The 19,463-nt window shown below is 38.5% G+C and overlaps 2 protein-coding genes and 1 long non-coding RNA gene across 6 annotated transcripts in view; 2 read left to right on the top strand and 1 right to left on the bottom strand.

Moving 5' to 3' along the window:
* mtfmt (mitochondrial methionyl-tRNA formyltransferase) overlaps positions 1-13,922 on the top strand; it is a 101,161-nt gene extending 87,239 nt beyond the window's left edge. Inside the window, exons 9-11 of one of the 3 annotated variants that reach the window (XM_047363262.1) lie at positions 10,137-10,307; positions 11,365-11,367; positions 13,221-13,922. In XM_047363262.1, the coding sequence (XP_047219218.1) occupies positions 10,137-10,280 (144 nt within the window). In that variant the 3' untranslated portion in view covers positions 10,281-10,307; positions 11,365-11,367; positions 13,221-13,922. Of the gene's footprint in view, positions 1-10,136; positions 10,308-11,364; positions 11,368-13,198 lie in introns of all 3 variants that reach the window. The other 2 variants (XM_047363261.1, XM_047363260.1) reach the window with 2 other exon arrangements.
* Positions 1,077-17,805, bottom strand: LOC124867055. Its single transcript, XR_007037977.1, has 2 exons — positions 17,208-17,805; positions 1,077-6,295 (listed from the first exon to the last, which is right to left on the bottom strand). It is a non-coding gene; the product is annotated as an uncharacterized LOC124867055 (long non-coding RNA).
* Positions 14,149-19,463, top strand: part of arnt2 (aryl-hydrocarbon receptor nuclear translocator 2) — a 132,915-nt gene continuing 127,600 nt past the window's right edge. Inside the window, exon 1 of one of the 2 annotated variants that reach the window (XM_047363256.1) lies at positions 14,149-14,617. In XM_047363256.1, the coding sequence (XP_047219212.1) occupies positions 14,587-14,617 (31 nt within the window). In that variant the 5' untranslated portion in view covers positions 14,149-14,586. The remainder of the gene's footprint in view (positions 14,618-19,463) is intronic. The other variant, XM_047363257.1, reaches the window with a different exon arrangement.

Raw genomic sequence — 19,463 nt, 5'->3', positions numbered from 1 at the left:
ACCTTCATCATGCAGGAAGAAGCCAAAGCCACAGGATTTAAAGCCCAAAAAGATCGTTTGACTCTGGTTAAGTGTGGAAATGCTGCAGGTTTCATGATTAAACCAGGGCTTATTTATAGGTCTAAAAATCCCAGAGCACTGAAAAACAAAATTAAGGATGATTTGACCGTTTACTGGATGCACAATGCAAAGGCTTGGATGAAAAAAGCGTTCAATCTGGATTGGTTCAAACACTGTTTCATCCCGGAGGTCAAGTGTTATTTGAGAGGAAAAGGACTAGACTTTAAAGTGCTTCTGCTCATTGACAACGCCAGAGGTCACGCTGATGATTTGGCGTATGATGGTGTGCAAATCGAATTTCTGCCGCCAAACACTACATCCCTGATTCAGCCCATGGACCAAGGCATCATCCGTGCTTTCAAGGCTCTCTATACGCGCAACACCGTGCAACATCTTGTTGAGGCCATGGACTCGGATCAAGATTTCTCACTAACGGACTACTGGCATGGATACACCATCGCCTCATGTCTCCAAAATATTCAGAGGGCCATTCAGGAGATGAAAACTGAAACTTTGAATGACCTGCTGGAAAAAACTGTGGCCAGAGGCAGTGCAAAACCCAACCAGAGGCTCACTTGACGAGATCCATCACTCTGCCGTAGATACAGCTGTGAATCTCGCTAAACAGCTTGGAGGAGGCGGCTTTAATGACATGACTCTGGATGACATTAATGCCCTGATTGATGCAGACGCACATCCGCTGACCGATGCAGACCTAGCAGAAATGACAAAGCCACCAAGTGACGATGAAAGAGAAGAGGAAGAAGAGGACATAAGTGTGGATAAAGATGAGGAGGACGGACTAACACTTGGTCGCTTAGCAACCATGGTGAAAATGGCCACTGAACTTCAGCGCACGGCACAAGAATGGGACCCTTTGATGAGTCGTTCATTGCAGTTCTCAAATATAATCGATGGCGGCATGTCGGTTTATAAGAATCTTTTTGCCCAGAAGAGAAAAGAGCGACATCAACTACCGATAACTAACTGTCTACTAACATCTGGAAGACATCAGATTGGCGTACGTGACATTTTATAATAACACTCTCATGACTTTATCTGGATGCAAACATCTAATGTCACATTGACCTGGCAGAGTCAGGGCATCACAAGATCTCCTACAATAACAAACCCATTAGTCTTTACCTCTCGCCAAGAACTTTTCCCTAATGTAATCTGTTTCCAGACAGGCCTGTTTCCTTATGCACAGAAGAAAGAATTCACATAATTCATCTTATAATGGTAAAAACAATAATAACACTTTTAATTTATTCAAACACAGCTTTATGCCTCTACGTATTCCCCCCTTAATTAAGTTATTTAAGCTAATTAACAGCTGAGAGAGGTCTTATATTCATATTGTAAATATCTTGTGAGTATAAGTGATGTATTGGAGTAAGTAAAATGAATTAAAATGTGAACGATTATGAAAGACAGTGAAGATACTTTATGTACAATATTAAGCAACCCTAAATGATTGTTCTTGTTTAAGTCTTAAATTTCGGGCTCAACTAATTAAGTAAGATCCTATTTAAGAGCTCCTATGCGCACATTATTTTAACTGTGTTAGACTATGCGAAACTAAACCTATTCACTAATTAGACCAAATCCGGCTGCTCTATAGCTCTTCCCAAAAGCCTCCTTCAGGAACACATCTCAGCAACTCACCCATGGAAAACATCCATGTCAGTCAAACTCCCAAGCTTACGTATTGATGAAGGGGACCTTCAGGTCGGCTTAGGGCACACCAGTCGAAAAACCCACCCATCCTAAAAGGCGGGGAAAAACGTCTGGAGGCCTCAGAGAAATCTCATTCTCAGCCAATCTGAATGAGAGATCCCTCTATTGAATCTAATATGCATCATTATCATCTATTTTAAGGACCTTTAATGCCAATCAGGTCCTGGTTCATTATTCCTATTCACCACAACGTATGTACCAGAAAACATTGACCATGTTGAAACTCTGGAGCTGAATATCACAAGAATGGATGCTCCCATTCTATCAGAGTGCATAAACAGCTTGAATCAATTCAGAACATTAAAACGACATATAGACAAATTTGAAGTTATAACAGAAAATAAAAAAACATCAATAAAATTCTCAGCAGAAAAACAGTGTAGTTCAGTCTCTGTCCTTGGTCTTCCTGGAACATTCTTTAGTCTCTGAGATTCGTCTTTTCAACTTTATTGTTCTGCCATCGCATTTATCCTGGTTCAGGGTCCAACAAAGTCTTCATGTGTCCATAGGTCTCTGAGTCCAACGCCCAAAAAGGTTACCTGTACAGCCAGTCTCTGGAATGGTGTCATTCTGAGAAGACAGAGAATACTGACCAGTATTGTGCCAACCCATAACATTAGAGTACCACATGTCTAATTAAACATCCTTTCTTGATGTCTCCACAGTCCAATTACTGTTTGTGTCCATTTAACTGCTCTTCATATTCCCCTCTAAACCATACAAAACTCTAAACAATTAAAGAATATGAAACCAACTAATGTATCAAGTATCAAGCATAAGTTGTGCAAAAAAGGAGATTGTTGTAACTTCAGGGTTAACCCAGGCCAAAATAACAACCAAACAGATCTGCCTTTTATGAATAAACCTTACCTGATAAAAGAAATTGAAACCAAAGACATTCATCTTACCTTCCTAAATTAACAGAAACAGGACAAAACGTTGTACAACAAAAATGGCAGTCAAACCCTTACTAATCTCCTCTTAGTTACTACATCATGCATGTTATCCAAGCATTAGACATCAGGGAACTTGTTCAGATCATAGTTGTAACAGAAGTATCACATGTAAATTGGGTGTTGTTGCATCGGTAGCATCACCTTTTCTGTATTTCCTTAGTGTCCTTTTTCCTGTATTTCCTCAAAGTCCTCCTTTATCATAGTCCAATGCAATGATGATATGAAAAAGGGTGTGATGACTTTCACAGCAGTGCTCAAACTCCAGCCCCGAGTACATAGGAATCTCAGAAAACAAAATAATTATGAGCAGAAATGAAACTTTGAAACCAAATTTAATAAGTTAAACTTTTAGAGTAGAATTGTGCTGCAGCAAATATAAAATACATAAAGTTCTTAAGAAATAAAATAAATGGTCAAACCATTTTCCATTCAGAAAGAACTTTCTTCTAAAAGCTCTCTGAATGACAACCCAGGTCCAGCCTCCACATCAACAAAGGGTAACGTTCTGTAGGTCAATTTGGTTCCCTCTCATCACCTGTAAAAGGCTATTGATAGAGAGATCTGAACTGCTCCTTTTAGCAGTGATAATCAATTATATTCACTCAGGGTTTTCATGCAAAAGAAAGAAACAGAAGTTAGCACGGACAGGTCAAGCAAACACCCTTTCCCCTGGAAGCATGCTTAGTGCCAGTCTACCTCACCCTATCAGCACAGATATTGTTCTAAACTATGTGTTTCTCAGACATTATCCTGAAAAGAGATATATTGACATTGCTAACTACTTTGTTTTTGTACAGTAAGTCAAAATAAGTTAAACAGTCTTCAATTTGATCCAGTGCCTAAAAATAGTATGTCTGGTGCGCATTTTATTATCATTCAGAAATTAGTCATTTTATAAAACCTCACCTCATGTGTTATTTTATTCTTAAATCGATCTCATAAACTTCTGACTTAACCCCCCTTTGATTAGAGAGATACATCAGAACATTTAGATGTGTTGTTCAGGCTTCACAGATAAGCTCAGGTTTCCCTCTTATTCGACTGAAGACTTGTCACTTATGTACTTCAAATGGTCCTCTTACTCACAGATAAATGTTTCTTTTTTTATATTAGATGCTGTTTTTAAATGAGAGATGCATGTTTGAGATGATGCATCCCAGTTTCTGCTATTTTGTTACGTTATCAGATTTCAGCTGATATTCTATAATCAACTTCATCCTGTTACTGCAAGCTTTCAGATGAAAAAGTCAGTTTTCAGCATTCAAAGTTTTCTTGTTTATTGACATTCTGTGTCCTTGTATGTGTGAATAATGTTGTATCTTCATGATACTAACTTAATTAACCACTAATAATCAAATTATATGATACTTTGTCTCTCCTGCCAGTATTGTCAGTTTCCTTTCAGTTAACAGCTGACATCCAGTACCAGAGATCACAACTCCGTTAGGGTTGGTTCCTTCACATTCTTATCTAAAAGATAAGTTTTAACGTCTATGCCAAGTGTTTAGCCCTTATTTCTCTGTATTCATGATGCGAATACTTAATGGAGTCTGCAATTTTGTGCTTTGTCCAAAGAATGTGATGTTTGGCATTGTAGAGACAACGACTGGAAATTCTCAAAACAGAAGATAACCAATTCCAAAGGGAGGCAGTTCATTCCTCCCTCCTATGATATAAACCTCTTAGTTTGCTAACATTCTGAGACTTTGTTTATAGCCACGTCAAACACCGCTGCTGTATTCCACTAACAAAGATTATGTTAATTTATAATTGTCTGTACACACAATCAAGAAGTTCCCCATATAATTATTGAAAGACATCCAGATCACATGGCACTTTCTCTGTTTGCGAAAGAGATGTCAAAGTTATATTTTGCCTTAAAGGGGACATTGCTTTTTTCCTAATATTTTCCCTACACTAACAAACATTTAATAAAATCCATTGTTTAAAGAAAACAAGAGACCTATTTTATTTTGTACATATAAATTACCATTGTGCATCTCAAACACTCATTTATGTGTGAAAGACTTACTTGCGAAGACTTAGAATCCAGTATCCTATACTGTAAAAACCTTTCAGTCATGCAGGATTGTAAATTTATTCAAGTTCCTATTTTAAATTCTCTAAGCAACTTTCCTAAGTCAAAACTCGGTTCTTTATATACTTATTATCTCTGTCTCTGTTCTGGGATCTAATCCAAAAACCATTTCCTGATCCTACTGGCCTTGTGAACAATGTTTCCTGGACTTACATTCTCAGCTAATATGTTAGAGATTAAACTTCCCACAGAGTTTTTCTTGGGATCTAGGGTAACACCTTCAATCATTAAAACTGTCATAATTTGCCATTACTATCATTTGAACTTTGTTGTGCATTTGTCTTTCTAGCCCTAAATTCCTTTATTTTCTCATCCGTTAGTCCTTAACATGTAGTGTATAAAATCTAATCTCCTTAATTTTATAAACTAATTTAAAATGTATTCATGCACGAGGATTAGGATCAAATTATTGATTGTTTCTTTTGCAACAGTATTAAAGACATATTTCATGCTTCCTGTCCTACCACACATGAGACTGAGCCAAATGCTGTCTGCTTCCAGTTGTTGTTGGACGACTTTTATCACCAGTATGTTCATAGTTCCTCAGAGTTCTGTCTGTCTCTGATCAGTATCCTTGAAGAAACCTTATAATCACTAACCTTATGTTTGATTTTGTGCATGAATCATCGTTTGTTCAGCTTTTTCCAGTTCATTCATTTCTCAAAATAAGTTGCATATTAATCATATTGGTTTTGCAGTTAGTTCCCGGTGGTGGTTTGTAAGTAAAGGCTTCTGAAATCTATTTTCGCTTTACATCTAAAATACTCTAACAGTCTCTTGAAGATCAAATTTCAAGATTAAACTTGTGACAACGATAAAGAGCCAAATTCTGTCATTTGAAAAAAAAATTTCTGTTGAATTTTATCCACTAAAAGCGTACAAGTCACCTCCAGTCTAACATCATAAACAACTATCTGAAGTCGTGAAATGTTTCGCAATGTTCCACCATTCTATTCCTCAACATATTTTTATGCCTCTAATCCTTAGGAAAACTAATGTTTGCTAACACTGATGTTGTTAAACAATTTCACATTCAGCACAAATACTTAAAGGTAGAAAAAAGGAAGAATATTCAACAGTGTTATTTTTTGAAGCAACTTAGTAAACTGCTTACAATAAGTTAAATGTTTCAAATGTTCTACGCCTAGTTTGCTATATAGTCTGCCTAGCAACTGAAAATTGTTTTTAATTGTCTCTTCGCTTACTTGTTGTCCTACCTATGTGAATACTTCCCTTTTCAAATATACTCGACACATGGATTGTTTTGTAGGAATGACTCAACGGTATCCCTATGGCCACCTCCAGTTTCAATTAGATAAATCATGAGGCAACATTACGGTTGTTTCTGTACCTTACCTTCCCCTATGTAACAGAGCATTTGATAGCATTTGCATGTCTTCCATTGGAACAAGGTGGGTAGAATGCGAAAGATTAGCAGCTTCTGGAAAAAAAAAGAAAAGTTATTTGTTAGTCAGATTATAAATGCAACTCATGCAATCAAACCCTGGGCCTGTTTGTGTCACTTAATAGTGAGGCTGGATCTGTTCCACCATGAAACATTTCTGGTCCCATAATGTTCATCTGTGTCACTGTACATAGTTCATAATTGATAGTTTCAAAGAAGATCATGGTAACGTCGGACATGAACCTATTTATGTCGGGGGAGGACCAAAGGACCAAAGCGCAGACAAGAGCTCGGTAGCCGCATCTTAGTACTTCCTTGTTTATTAAAAAAAAATCCTAAACGTAACAAAAACACTGCAGGGATGAATCATAAGTACAGTCCAAAACTTACATGAACTCTGCAGGTCACTTAAGGCAAAAACGTAGCAAAAACGTAGCATAGTCTCCAAACGAAGCATAGACAAAGCATAGACATGGTAGGGAACGGGGTAGTAACAGAACGAACCAGCGAGGAACTAAGCAAACAGAACAACTAATATACACAGAGCACAGAGAGGGGAACAAAAGGCAGGTAATCAAAGAAACAGGGAACAGGTGTGACATGGACGCAGGGAGACAGAGGGAGCAGGTGAACCTAATAAGACTAAGACATGAGGAAAGGGACTGATTAACAAAACAGTGAAACAGACCTAAACGAAAACTACAGACCAAGATAAAACAGAATCAAGAATAAACATGAACTAAAGGAAACTGAGAACTGGAGGTAGCACAACAACCTAAGATCTAAGGACTTGCAAAAAAAAACATAAAGTCCAAAAATGTCACTCCATGACAATTTATATTCAGAAAGAACAAAGTAAATACATTAATTAACAACAAAGCTTTGCAGAAATTCACATTTTTTTTATATTAAAATAAGATTCCCATAAATAAATAAAACAATTAAACAATCAATAAAGGATTCAAATGAAAATGAAAATAATAGCTTAAAATTGAATGCAAAGATATATATTAAATTTCCAACCAACAGCTAATCTGCTTCTGAACTCATAGAGACTGTTCTAATATCGGTTCTTCAGCTTTTTAAGGTCAAAGCATCAACAGTGAAACATTTCTGCTAAATACCAAGTGTGTTTCATAGTAGTAACCTAACCTGTCTATTAACATTATATATATATATATATATATATATACGCTAAGAACTTTTCCTTAATGTAATCTGTTTCCAGACAGGCCTGTTTCCTTATGCACCGAAGAAAGAATTCACAGAATTCATCTTATAATGGTAAACACAATAATAACACTTTTAATCTATTCAAACACAGCTTTATGCCTCTACACTCTCTTGGTTTTTATACAACCAATCAGGTAGTATTACTGAGCCCGCCAATTAAACCCGGGAGAAGCAAGAGAACTTCCCGCAAATAATCATTCTTTGCGCAAAATTGTCCTGAAAGGTAAGAGCTCTCTTGTGAACATTTCATAAGATGAAAATATGAAAATGTTCATTGTTTTGAAGTTTCATAATCACCTTTATTGAATTTGCTGTGGTTATTATGAGAGTGTAATAACATGTCATATGAATAATTAGGTATTGCAAACAAGTAATAGTATTGGTATAACTAAATCATAAAAGAAAAGTAAGTAACAAAATGTGTAATTTGTACATCAACATTTTAAATGACATGACTTCACATTGGCATGGTGGTAGTTGTTTGGCAACTCTTGAGTTGATGAATGTCAGAGGTGGGTAGTAACTAGTTACATTTACTGAGTTACATTTACTTAAGTAACTTTCTTTTAAATGTACTTTTAGGAGTAATTTTACTGCATTATACTTTTTATTTTTACTTTCGTAAAAATATGATGAAATATCACTACTCTTACTTGAGTAAAATTTCTGGCTACTCTACCCATCGTGAGTAACTTCACTCAATGAAGAGCAAACTTGTTTTAAACAAAAATGCACCAGAGACACACATACAGGGGTTGGACAATGAAACTGAAACACCTGGTTTTAGACCACAATAATTTATTAGTATGGTGTAGGGCCTCCTTTTGCGGCCAATACAGTGTCAATTCGTCTTGGGAATGACATATACAAGTCCTGCACAGTGGTCAGAGGGATTTTAAGCCATTCTTCTTGGCCAGGTCACCACGTGATACTGGTGGAGGAAAAAGTTTTCTGACTCGCTCCTCCAAAACAACCCAAAGTGGCTCAATAATATTTAGATCTGGTGACTGTGCAGGCCATGGGAGATGTCCAACTTCACTTTCATGTTCATCAAACTAATCTTTCACCAGTCTTGCTCTGTGTATTGGTGCATTGTCATCCTGATACACGGCACCACCTTCAGGATACAATGTTTGAACCATTGGATGCACATGGTCCTCAAGAATGGTTCGGTAGTCCTTGGCAGTGACGCGCCCATCTAGCACAAGTATTGGGCCAAGGGAATGCCATGATATGGCAGCCCAAACCATCACTGAACCACCCCCATGCTTCACTCTGGGCATGCAACAGTCTGGGTGGTACGCTTCTTTGGGGTTTCTCCACACCGTAACTCTCCCGGATGTGGGGAAAACAGTAAAGGTGGACTCATCAGAGAACAATACATGTTTCACATTGTCCACAGCCTGAGATTTGCGCTCCTTGCACGATTGAAACTGACGTTTGGCATTGGCATGAGTGACCAAAGGTTTGGCTATAACAGCCCGGCCGTGTATATTGACCCTGTTGAGCTCCCAATGGACAGTTCTGGTGGAAACAGGAGAGTTGAGGTGCACATTTAATTCTGCCGTGATTTGGGCAGCTGTGGTTTTATGTTTTTTGGATACAAACCGGGTTAGCACCCTTTCAGACAGCTTCCTCTTGCGTCCACAGTTAATCCTGTTGGATGTGGTTCGTCCTTCTTGGTGGTATGCTGACATTACCCTGGATAACGTGGCTCTTGATACATCACAAAGACTTGCTGTCTTGGTCACAGATGCGCCAGCAAGACGTGCACCAACAATTTGTCCTCTTTTGAACTCTGGTATGTCACCCATAATGTTGTGTGCATTTCAATATTTTGAGCAAAACTGTGCTCTTACCCTGCTAATTGAACCTTCACACTCTGCTCTTACTGGTGCAATGTGCAATCACTGAAGACTGGCTACCAGGCTGGTCCAATTTAGCCATGAAACCTCCCACACTAAAATGACAGGTGTTTCAGTTTCATTGTCCAACCCCTGTAGTTTTTGTTTAAGCGAGATTTCTTTTTGTACTCAAGCTTCCTTGGTTTTATGTTATTTTCCATCTGCTGATCCTGCTGTGTCATTTGGAAGTCAAGGGACAGAGTGAGGGAGCTGTGGACTATGGCGGTCCCAGCTGCGAATTCCTCTGACTTCTAGTAGCAGGGCTGAGAGATAGCCGCCACTTTGTGGGGCCAGAGGGCAGCAAAAATCTTTCCCTGGTATCCCGGGGTATGTAGCAATGTAATGCAAAGAGAAAATGTTTAAACATAAAGTCCTTACATGAGACAGAAACAGTTATTGTTTCATTTCTTCTTGGAGCATTACTCCTATAATTGGAGGTTCTTGTTATTTACTTTGTCTGTATGTTGCAGGTCTGCATGTTTGTGGACTATAAACTCGTTGGGCAAATGCTGTCACTGGCCCTTCTCCAAGGAGGAGTACAGCCCTCTTTTTTGTCTGTAAGGCTATATGCCCTGTAGTGTCTGCAACAAACAGGCCCAGTATCAGTCGAGGAGGTTGGCAACTGGAAACTGTGCCAGCACCTGAACAAAGTGGATAGCACAATTGTTTATTTTTTTTTAGGTTGTCAAACATATATAAGATCATATATAAGATTCATATTATTTTTTTTATTGACACAGATCAAAGCGGCAGAAAACTTGAAGGAAACCCCACAAGCTGTTAGGGAAGCCTCGGCGGCACTGTGTTCCCTAGGCTGTGCAAGTTCTCTCGCAGACATGGAGGGCTGGCAGGCCCTCAGAGCAGGCAGCAAGGGTCCATGTTGAGGGTCGCATTAAACCTGCATTGGACCAGTAAGTTAAATCCCAATGTACTAAATATAGCTTTGTCAAGAGGTGTCCACTGTTAATAAAAACTATTGGCTTGTTTTATGTTTTTGTTGATTAATTTGTTTTAGGAATTTATGTATAGTACCCATTATACAGTACTGTACATAGAGAATGGGATAATGTAATTTTCAATAGATGAGTATTGTGCAATTCAGGTTTTTTCTAATATGATATAACTTGAGTAGAGACCCAATACATAAAAGTTAATAAGTTTGGCAATTATAAGTGGTTTAAATAGCACTAGGGATTTCACTCTACATTACCTTGTTCTGTTGCTTTAGAGGTCACACACACACAATCATGCGCAGTGGGAATTAAGACTGAAAGCTGGACATTGTGACTTTGGTTCAGCCAGCAAGTTTTCTCTCTATTGTAAATGACATGTGTGTCACTGAAGATAATAAGATAATAACAAGACGAATCATTCTGGACAAAAAATATTTCTCAGCTTTTATTTGAACATACAGGTCCTTCTCAAAATATTAGCATATTGTGATAAAGTTCATTATTTTCCATAATGTCATGATGAAAATTTAACATTCATATATTTTTGATTCATTGCACACTAACTGAAATATTTCAGGTATTTTATTGTCTTAATATGGATGATTTTGGCATACAGCTCATAAAAACCCAAAATTCCTATCTCACAAAATTAGCATATTTCATCCGACCAATAAAAGAAAAGTGCTTTTAATACAAAAACGTCAACCTTCAAATAATCATGTACAGTTATGCACTCAATACTTGGTTGGGAATCCTTTGGCAGAAATGACTGCTTCAATGCGGCGTGGCATGGAGGCAATCAGCCTGTGGCACTGCTGAGGTCTTATGGAGGCCCAGGATGCTTCGATAGCGGCCTTTAGCTCATCCAAAGTGTTGGGTCTTGAGTCTCTCAACGTTCTCTTCACAATATCCCACAGATTCTCTATGGGGTTCAGGTCAGGAGAGTTGGCAGGCCAATTGAGCACAGTGATACCATGGTCAGTAAACTATTTACCAGTGGTTTTGGCACTGTGAGCAGGTGCCAGGTCGTGCTGAAAAATGAAATCTTCATCTCCATAAAGCTTTTCAGCAGATGGAAGCATGAAGTGCTCCAAAATCTCCTGATAGCTAGCTGCATTGACCCTGCCCTTGATAAAACACAGTGGACCAACACCAGCAGCTGACACGGCACCCCAGACCATCACTGACTGTGGGTACTTGACACTGGACTTCTGGCATTTTGGCATTTCCTTCTCCCCAGTCTTCCTCCAGACTCCTTGATTTCCGAATGACATGCAGAATTTGCTTTCATCCGAAAAAAGTACTTTGGACCACTGAGCAACAGTCCAGTGCTGCTTCTCTGTAGTCCAGGTCAAGCGCTTCTGCCGCTGTTTCTGGTTCAAAAGTGGCTTGACCTGGGGAATGCGGCACCTGTAGACCATTTCCTGCACACGCCTGTGCACGGTGGCTCTGGATGTTTCTACTCCAGACTCAGTCCACTGCTTCCGCAGGTCCCCCAAGGTCTGGAATCGGCCCTTCTCCACAATCTTCCTCAGGGTCCGGTCACCTCTTCTCGTTGTGCAGCGTTTTCTGCCACACTTTTTCCTTCCCACAAACTTCCCACTGAGGTGCCTTGATACAGCACTCTGGGAACAGCCTATTCATTCAGAAATGTCTTTCTGTGTCTTACCCTCTTGCTTGAGGGTGTCAATAGTGGCCTTCTGGACAGCAGTCAGGTCGGCAGTCTTACCCATGATTGGGGTTTTGAGTGATGAACCAGGCTGGGAGTTTTAAAGGCCTCAGGAATCTTTTGCAGGTGTTTAGAGTTAACTCGTTGATTCAGATGATTAGGTTCATTGCTCGTTTAGAGACCCTTTTAATGATATGCTAATTTTGTGAGATAGGAATTTTGGGTTTTCGTGAGCTGTATGCCAAAATCATCCATATTAAGACAATAAAAGACCTGAAATATTTCAGTTAGTGTGCAATGAATCTAAAATATATGAATGTTAAATTTTCATCATGACATTATGGAAAATAATGAACTTTATCACAATATGCTAATATTTTGAGAAGGACCTGTATATTGGCACTGAATAAATCCCACTACTGTTAATGTTTAAGTCAAACTTTACCTGGGGTTTGAAAAATTTTGGGCAGTATTGGACAGTAGTCACCCTTTGCTTGCTTACTACACAATTCCATGTGTGTTCATTTACAGTTTTGATGCCTTTAGTGAGACTCTTCAATGTAAATAGTCACAAAAATTGAAATCCATGAAGTGAGAAAGTGTATCTAAAACTTTTGACCGGTAGTTTATATATTGTTTATAAACAGAGAATAAAATTCTAATTAGTAATACCCGATAGTTGACAGGTATTACTAATGGGCCAAATGTTAAAAACCTACAATATGACACATGTACATACTTTTAAACACAGGTTTGTGACAAAAATCTGCAAAACTGCAGAAAGTTTAGACATACAATTTTCTCGATGATTATCTAGTTTATTTGATCAAAAGTGTAATCCGATTAAAACTTGATTCTGAAAATTTTGTCTCATTCCTACAATGAAATATGCACACTATATACTATATATATATAATAGTTATAGTATTTAAACATTAAAATGGCATCAAAAAGTATTACATTTGATCTACTCCTACCTACGTTAGCACTGCCTGAGTTAATATTTGTTGCATGTTTTTGATTATGGTGCATATTTGTATCAAACCTCAAATTGAAATACAGTTGGAAATGTTAGCAATAAGCAGTAGCCTACCCTTTACTTTTGAAGTAATTTAAGTTAATGGAGTATTATTAAAACGTAGATTTTCTGCATTCATCCATTTTCTTCCGCTTTATCCGGGACCCGGCCACGGGGACAAAAGACTCAGCAGAGACACCCAGACGTCCCTCGCCCCAGACATCTCCTCCAGTTCCTCCTGGGGGATCCTGAGATGTTCCCAGACCAACTGAGAGACATGGTCCCTCCAGCGTGTTCTAGGTCAACAGTATTATTGCAGTTTTGAAAACATTACAAGCTGCTTTTGTCAAATCTCAAATTAAAATATGATATGGTTGGAAATGTGAGCAATAAGGTGTACCCTTTTCTTCTGAAGTAATTTAAGCTATTGGAGTATTATTAAAAAGTAGATTTTCTTTTTTTTTTTTTTTTTGGGATGTATCCAAACTTTTATTTGAGTTAAGGTAGTTACTTTCCACTGTTGGTTAATCTGAATATCACAATAAACTTTGTGTTGATGTGTGATAAAGATGTTTGCACAAATGTCAGACTCCTGAAAAGTATGCCCATTTCTATGCCCTCAATACTTGGTCGGACATCCTCTTGCATTAATTACTGCATCAATGCGCAGTGACATAGAGGTGGCTCTAGGTGACCAGTGGCTCTAGATGTAACGGAAGCCCAGATTGCTTTGATAGCTGCCTTTATGTCATCTGCCTTGTTGGATGTCTGAGATTTGTGCTTAAGACGTCCTTTTTTGATTGGTCTAATGTTATATTCAAATTTTCGGAGACACTGAATTTCGGGGTTTCTTTATTACAAGAAATAAAAGCTTGATATATTTTAATCTATGTGGAATGAATCTCTATAATCTATAATCGTTTCATTTCTGAATTGAGCGATGAAAAATATTGCATTTTTCGCAATAATCTATTTCTTTGAGATGTACCTGCAGAATTAGGCACGTCTGGAGACTGTAATGTAGTATTTTTGTAACGATCCTGATTCAGTCTTGCCCTGAAATGATGCCTGACTGATCGTTGGTGTGTAGGTGATTCGGCTCAGCTGTAGCAGTGATATGAAAGGACGAAGAAAGCACGTTGTGTCTTAATATGTTGACAGAAATTAGCAAACAAAGAAATACTTTTAAAACATTTTAATACCTGCAATAACTACAGAACTGAGCTCCTCGCTTTTTAACATTTAATTATTAATGCTACCCTAAAGTCTCGCGGTGTTACGATTCAGACATCTTGCATTTTAATAAGTCTAGTCTCTGAGATATTGCTGTTATAGGGACGTTTACTCAGTTCTCATTCCCAGAAAGAAGCTGTTAGGATCCCGATCTTTTTCCTCCGCATCAACGGATGTGAAGTGGGAGCCTGGAACGAGCTACGCGTTCCAATTCCACGGAGTGCAGACGGTTTCTTGCGGGGGGGGGGGGGGGTTCTTGTTCCGTATTGTGCGTCATCTCCATCGTTTTTATATATTTTGATCCGTGTTGTGACAACATGGCGACTCCCGCTGCGGTGAACCCGTCCGGTAAGTGTTTTTTTCTGGGTGTATGTATGAATGTAAGCGCTAATGGAGAAGCTGGAGCGGGGCGCCGACACCAACAGGCCATTGAAGCCTGGCCCCAACCAGCATCCATCCCCTTCCCCCACTTAGCCCACGGTCGCGCCGTTATTATTCTTAACTGCTTCAAACCATGAAAAAGGATTAGTAATTGTTGTTTTCTGAATGCATTGTGGTTGTATTTGTGGTCCTTCTCGTATCAGAAAGGGGAGGCGAGTGTGTATAGGTGTTGTTTGCGTGAAAATGTTCAGTCCGGTCATACAAAAGCTCAGCGAATCGCTCTTCACGATCATTGTCCTTCCCACGGTCTTCAGAGAGTTACACGCACAAATGTTTCCATCTGAGTCCTAAAGAAAAGGAAACGGCCTAGATAAAGCGCAGTCTGCTTCAATGTTGCTCAAATATTAAGCCTGCTGAGAGGCGGCACAGAAATGTTTGGGATTATTACAGTTACCAGGGGCGAGTCTAACCTTTTAGGGGGTCCTCCCACCCAGTTAGCAACTGATACGGGCTCCTGAAGGGAAAAATGGTAAAACGTTGTTAAACCCTTATTTATATCCCTTCAAAATAGACACTAGACCTAGACCCTTTTAAACAACAGATGAACCACCAATAATTCATATTCATCCATCATCTCAAAGTGATTAATAACAGTATTACTGCATAAGAAATGTTATATAGTGTTGGTTTCTGGGTGTTGATGCTCTGCTGAAGTGTGTAAGCAGTGTTGTGGTCAGGGATTGCCTGAAGCTTGGACAAGGCACCTCAGTCTTTGGTTGATCCAGGATGAGATTTTGTAGCTGTTCAATTATCCTGGATAAGATGATAACCTTTAGTATTAGATGTCTTTATTGAGCCACAATCAAACAGCTTGTACTGAGCTTTTGTTGTGCAAAACCAGTAATTAAGCCAGTTGGGCCAATAAATAGACCAAATAAATGACAATAGTGACACAATACAGAAACACTAATAAAGAATGAAGATCTTTTTACAGCACCAATTTATCTCAAACCGAAATCTAACCTGTAGCTGGCCCAAAAAATAGTGTAATATTCTTTTATTTATTGAACAGTTTCAACTTTCTAAGACATTATCTACTTCACAGTGAACATAAAGAACAAATTAAAATAAATATGTTGTTAAGAATTGCAGGCCTTTATGGATTAATAATGACACTTGACAAATTAAAATATATTTGAGTACAATAGGAAAATAAGGCAAATCAAATTCACACTACTGTTTGCAATCTTTTCTCCATGTCATAACAATGTTTAAATATCAGTGGCAAACTGCCTATTAGACCACATGTATTGTCTGTCTCATTGAACTTTAAACATTTTCTGTTTCTCCATAAATTATTGAAATAGTTGTATTGTCAGCACTAACCTAAACTATCTTTTGCTGGCAAAAACATCAAAGTAAATCATCCTCTTTAGTTTAGGACAACTAACTGTGTGGCCTTACCATAAATCTAGCAAATTTGTAAATCAAACATGGTCGTCTTAAAAAAAATGTCTGTCTGTGGAAAAACAGACATTCATGGGTCAGCATTTGTTCCTATGTTTCACCAGCCATGAGGTATCAATGCTATCAATCTTTTTATTAGGCAAAAAACATAACAAAGAATAATTTTAAAAACAGTCAATAATCACTATTTGAAACTGTGCCATCAAGTAGCCAAACTTTGTCAGATATCTTAATGACAGAAAACTGATAATCACTCCTTCATGTCTACATCAAGAAAGCTGCCAACCTGAGCAAGGTTTACCACTATTTCAGTGTGGAATCCATTTTTCTAATGGGCAAAACCTGTGAAGGCTGGGGAGCGTCAGATTAAAAGGCTGTACTCATTTAATGTAGAAATGTACCAGTTCCTAAGCCAAGTTTCTTTTGATTGGCTATGATTAATGATTGGAAGGTAAAATAAGGAAAACTCAGTTTTAAAAACATTTTTAAAGTTAAAAATACTTAAATGTAATGAAACTACTGCCACCGTTTACAATCTATAAACAGCTAGGATAGCATCAGGTGCCTATTTCCAGTGATCAGTGGAGCATCAAAGAACTTACAGCAAATTCTTCTCTATTATTTGTTTTTAAAAAAGAAGCTTGATTAGTGCCTTGTTAAACAATTTTCAGATAACAAAATAAGTATGATTTTGTTTTTTTAGGTACTGCTGACAAAAAACAGACACTGCAACCAAAAAAAAACATATGACCACAATACTGACAAGTGAAACTACATTTATACCAGAGATTGCGCTAGACATTTCTGTTGTCCGTCATTTTGACTGACAGGGTAAAAAAATCCTGTCATAATCTAATTTTACCCATTACTTTATTTTTTTAAATGACAATAATTAAAAATTCAATAGCATTTATTTTCATTCATTTTAATTAATATTCAGTCCAAACAATCTGAACAGAAAATCCACTTCCAATCAGATGAATACATTTAGCTTTTTCTTCACAGTGACAAAAAAAACACTCACTTTGGTCCCAGTTACTACATATAAACAATGAATATAAACGATTGCATTAAAATATGAACAGATCACCTTTAGTGGCCTGAACGCACAGTCTCACAACGTCCTCCTGGTCCGCCTGGACCTGAGCGCAGCAGTGTGTAATTGAAATGTCTGAAGTGGGATTGCTGCAGAGGCTATTGGTATGAGGTTTTGGAATTCTGTGTCAGACAGACGACTTCTCGTGGCTCTTTTGATGTTGTGGAGGCTGAATCTGCTCTCTGCCGCTACACTAGAGACTGGAATTACAAGCGCCACTTCAACCAAAGTTTTGAAATCAGCGAGCATTTCTTCAGTGGTGGTTTCTACATGACGTTGCAGTTACGTAACACCTCGGGATTGCCACATTGGGTGGCAGCTGCAGCCAGTTTTCTTTGTTTTAGCATCAGTGAAGCAAAACTCCAGACCATTCTACCATAACTGTGGTGAAAACTTGCTTAATTCTGAGTTGTGCTGCACATGGTGGTCAAGGCCAACATTCATTCTACTGTTTGCCAGCTGTGATAGAAAATTAGTGTGAGAAAACAAAAACACTGAGTACACAACGCTGACTGCTGTAGCTGAATCGGATATCCAGGATGGATTTGGACGGCTTGAATCTCACTCACGCCCGAGTGTGCAGTGCACATTTTGTGACAGGTAAATAAATAACGCTCGCCTAAATAATGCTCGACTACGGAAAGTAGTCTGCCAAGACCGTGAGCTGATCAGTGGATTCTGTATTTGCAGCGAAAGTGCAAAGAAAATAAATAAAATATTTATTCATGTTGGATTATATGTGGGTGTGTTGGTCTGGATTGGGTCTCGCTTTTTTAACAAACAGTGCCAGATCGCCATATACGTAGCACAGACTAAGGCCTTTATCTGTCAGACAAGTATTAGCTGTGAGATCACAGCTTTTATGTAATCAGTCATACGACACCATGTTTACAGATAAATTTGCCATTTGGAAATGTATTTATCTATTGAAGTTCTTTCATTAGCAGAAAATTATTTTTAAAAAGTGCTTGGATGAAGGCAGGATACAGCCAAATAAACATTGTAAACAGAAATATTTGAACAATTTTTTGTCATTAGTGGCCTTTATTTGAAGGCAAGCTGACAGGAAGGGGTCAGGGAGAAGGGGAAAAGACGTGCAGCAGAGGTACCGAGGACGGGAATTGAGCTCGGGACAGCTGCGTTGAGGTCTGTACCCTCTGTATACGGGGTGCCCTCTCTAATCACTGCACCACTCGACGCCCACTTTGAAAACTTTTAAGAGAAACCTAGCCCACGGGCAGGTCCACAATCAGCAGCAGACACATTATAGTGTTTTAATTTAACTGACTTAGTTCTTGTAGTATTTTGTAGTGTATGATGAACTGTCGGCTCCTCTAAATGTCACAGACCTCCCGGCATGCGTCTTAACTATATGTATGCTACTCTGACATTTATGCTGAACTGACAGAACACCGGCCCGGGTCTGGTCGGGCTGGATTTTATGAGTTCAATCTATACTCAACCACACATGCAAAAATTTTTCTCATGCATTAAATAATAAAATCGGGGACATTTCTGGAGACAGCTTAACCTGAGAGACACCTAGTCTAAAACGGGGACTGAAATCGGCCATCAAGGGCCGTTTGTGTTCACCATAGTTCAAACAGACCAGTAATATTTGAAATGCGTTTTACACGATTAAATTAACAATATATATCTGAAATGCAAGCATTATTTTAAGCAATAATTCTTCAATAATTATCATAAAGAAAGAAACATATAACATGCAACGGTCTGTCACATTTTAAAGTATTTTAAGACTTACCTTTCCTTCATTGTGTAATATGCGTGGCCAATCATCCAGATTTGCACTAAACAAACCAACAGGCATAAGCATCCACCTTGCTGATGGCCGCAGTTTTCTTGAGGTACATTGCCTTATCAGGTGGCTGTAAGGACTAGATAATTATACATGGGCGAAAAAGTATGCAATGTTGCAAGAGCTGTGAAACGACACGGAGCCATCCAAGAAGGCGGAGTGGAAGTGAGGCGGGGACTTCAGTCACGTCAATGAAAAGGGCCATTGAAGCAATTAGAAGTTAATTCAATTCAGTTTATTTATATAGCACCAATTCACAACACATGTCGTCTCAAGGCACTTCACAAAAATCAGGTACATACATTCCAATTAGTCCTAACCATTGAACACTGCAGTCAGAGTTAGTTATTTATTCAAATTGGATAAAAGTTTTTCTGCCTAAGGAGCAGCATTGAGGCAGCAATCCCTCATACTGAGTATGCATGTAGCGA

This window comes from Girardinichthys multiradiatus, chromosome 4 (genome assembly GCF_021462225.1).
Source record: "Girardinichthys multiradiatus isolate DD_20200921_A chromosome 4, DD_fGirMul_XY1, whole genome shotgun sequence".
In the NCBI taxonomy this organism is placed as follows: Eukaryota; Metazoa; Chordata; class Actinopteri; order Cyprinodontiformes; family Goodeidae; genus Girardinichthys; species Girardinichthys multiradiatus.
Note: the sequence above shows the minus strand (reverse complement) of the source record. Positions and strands in the feature narration are given on the sequence as shown.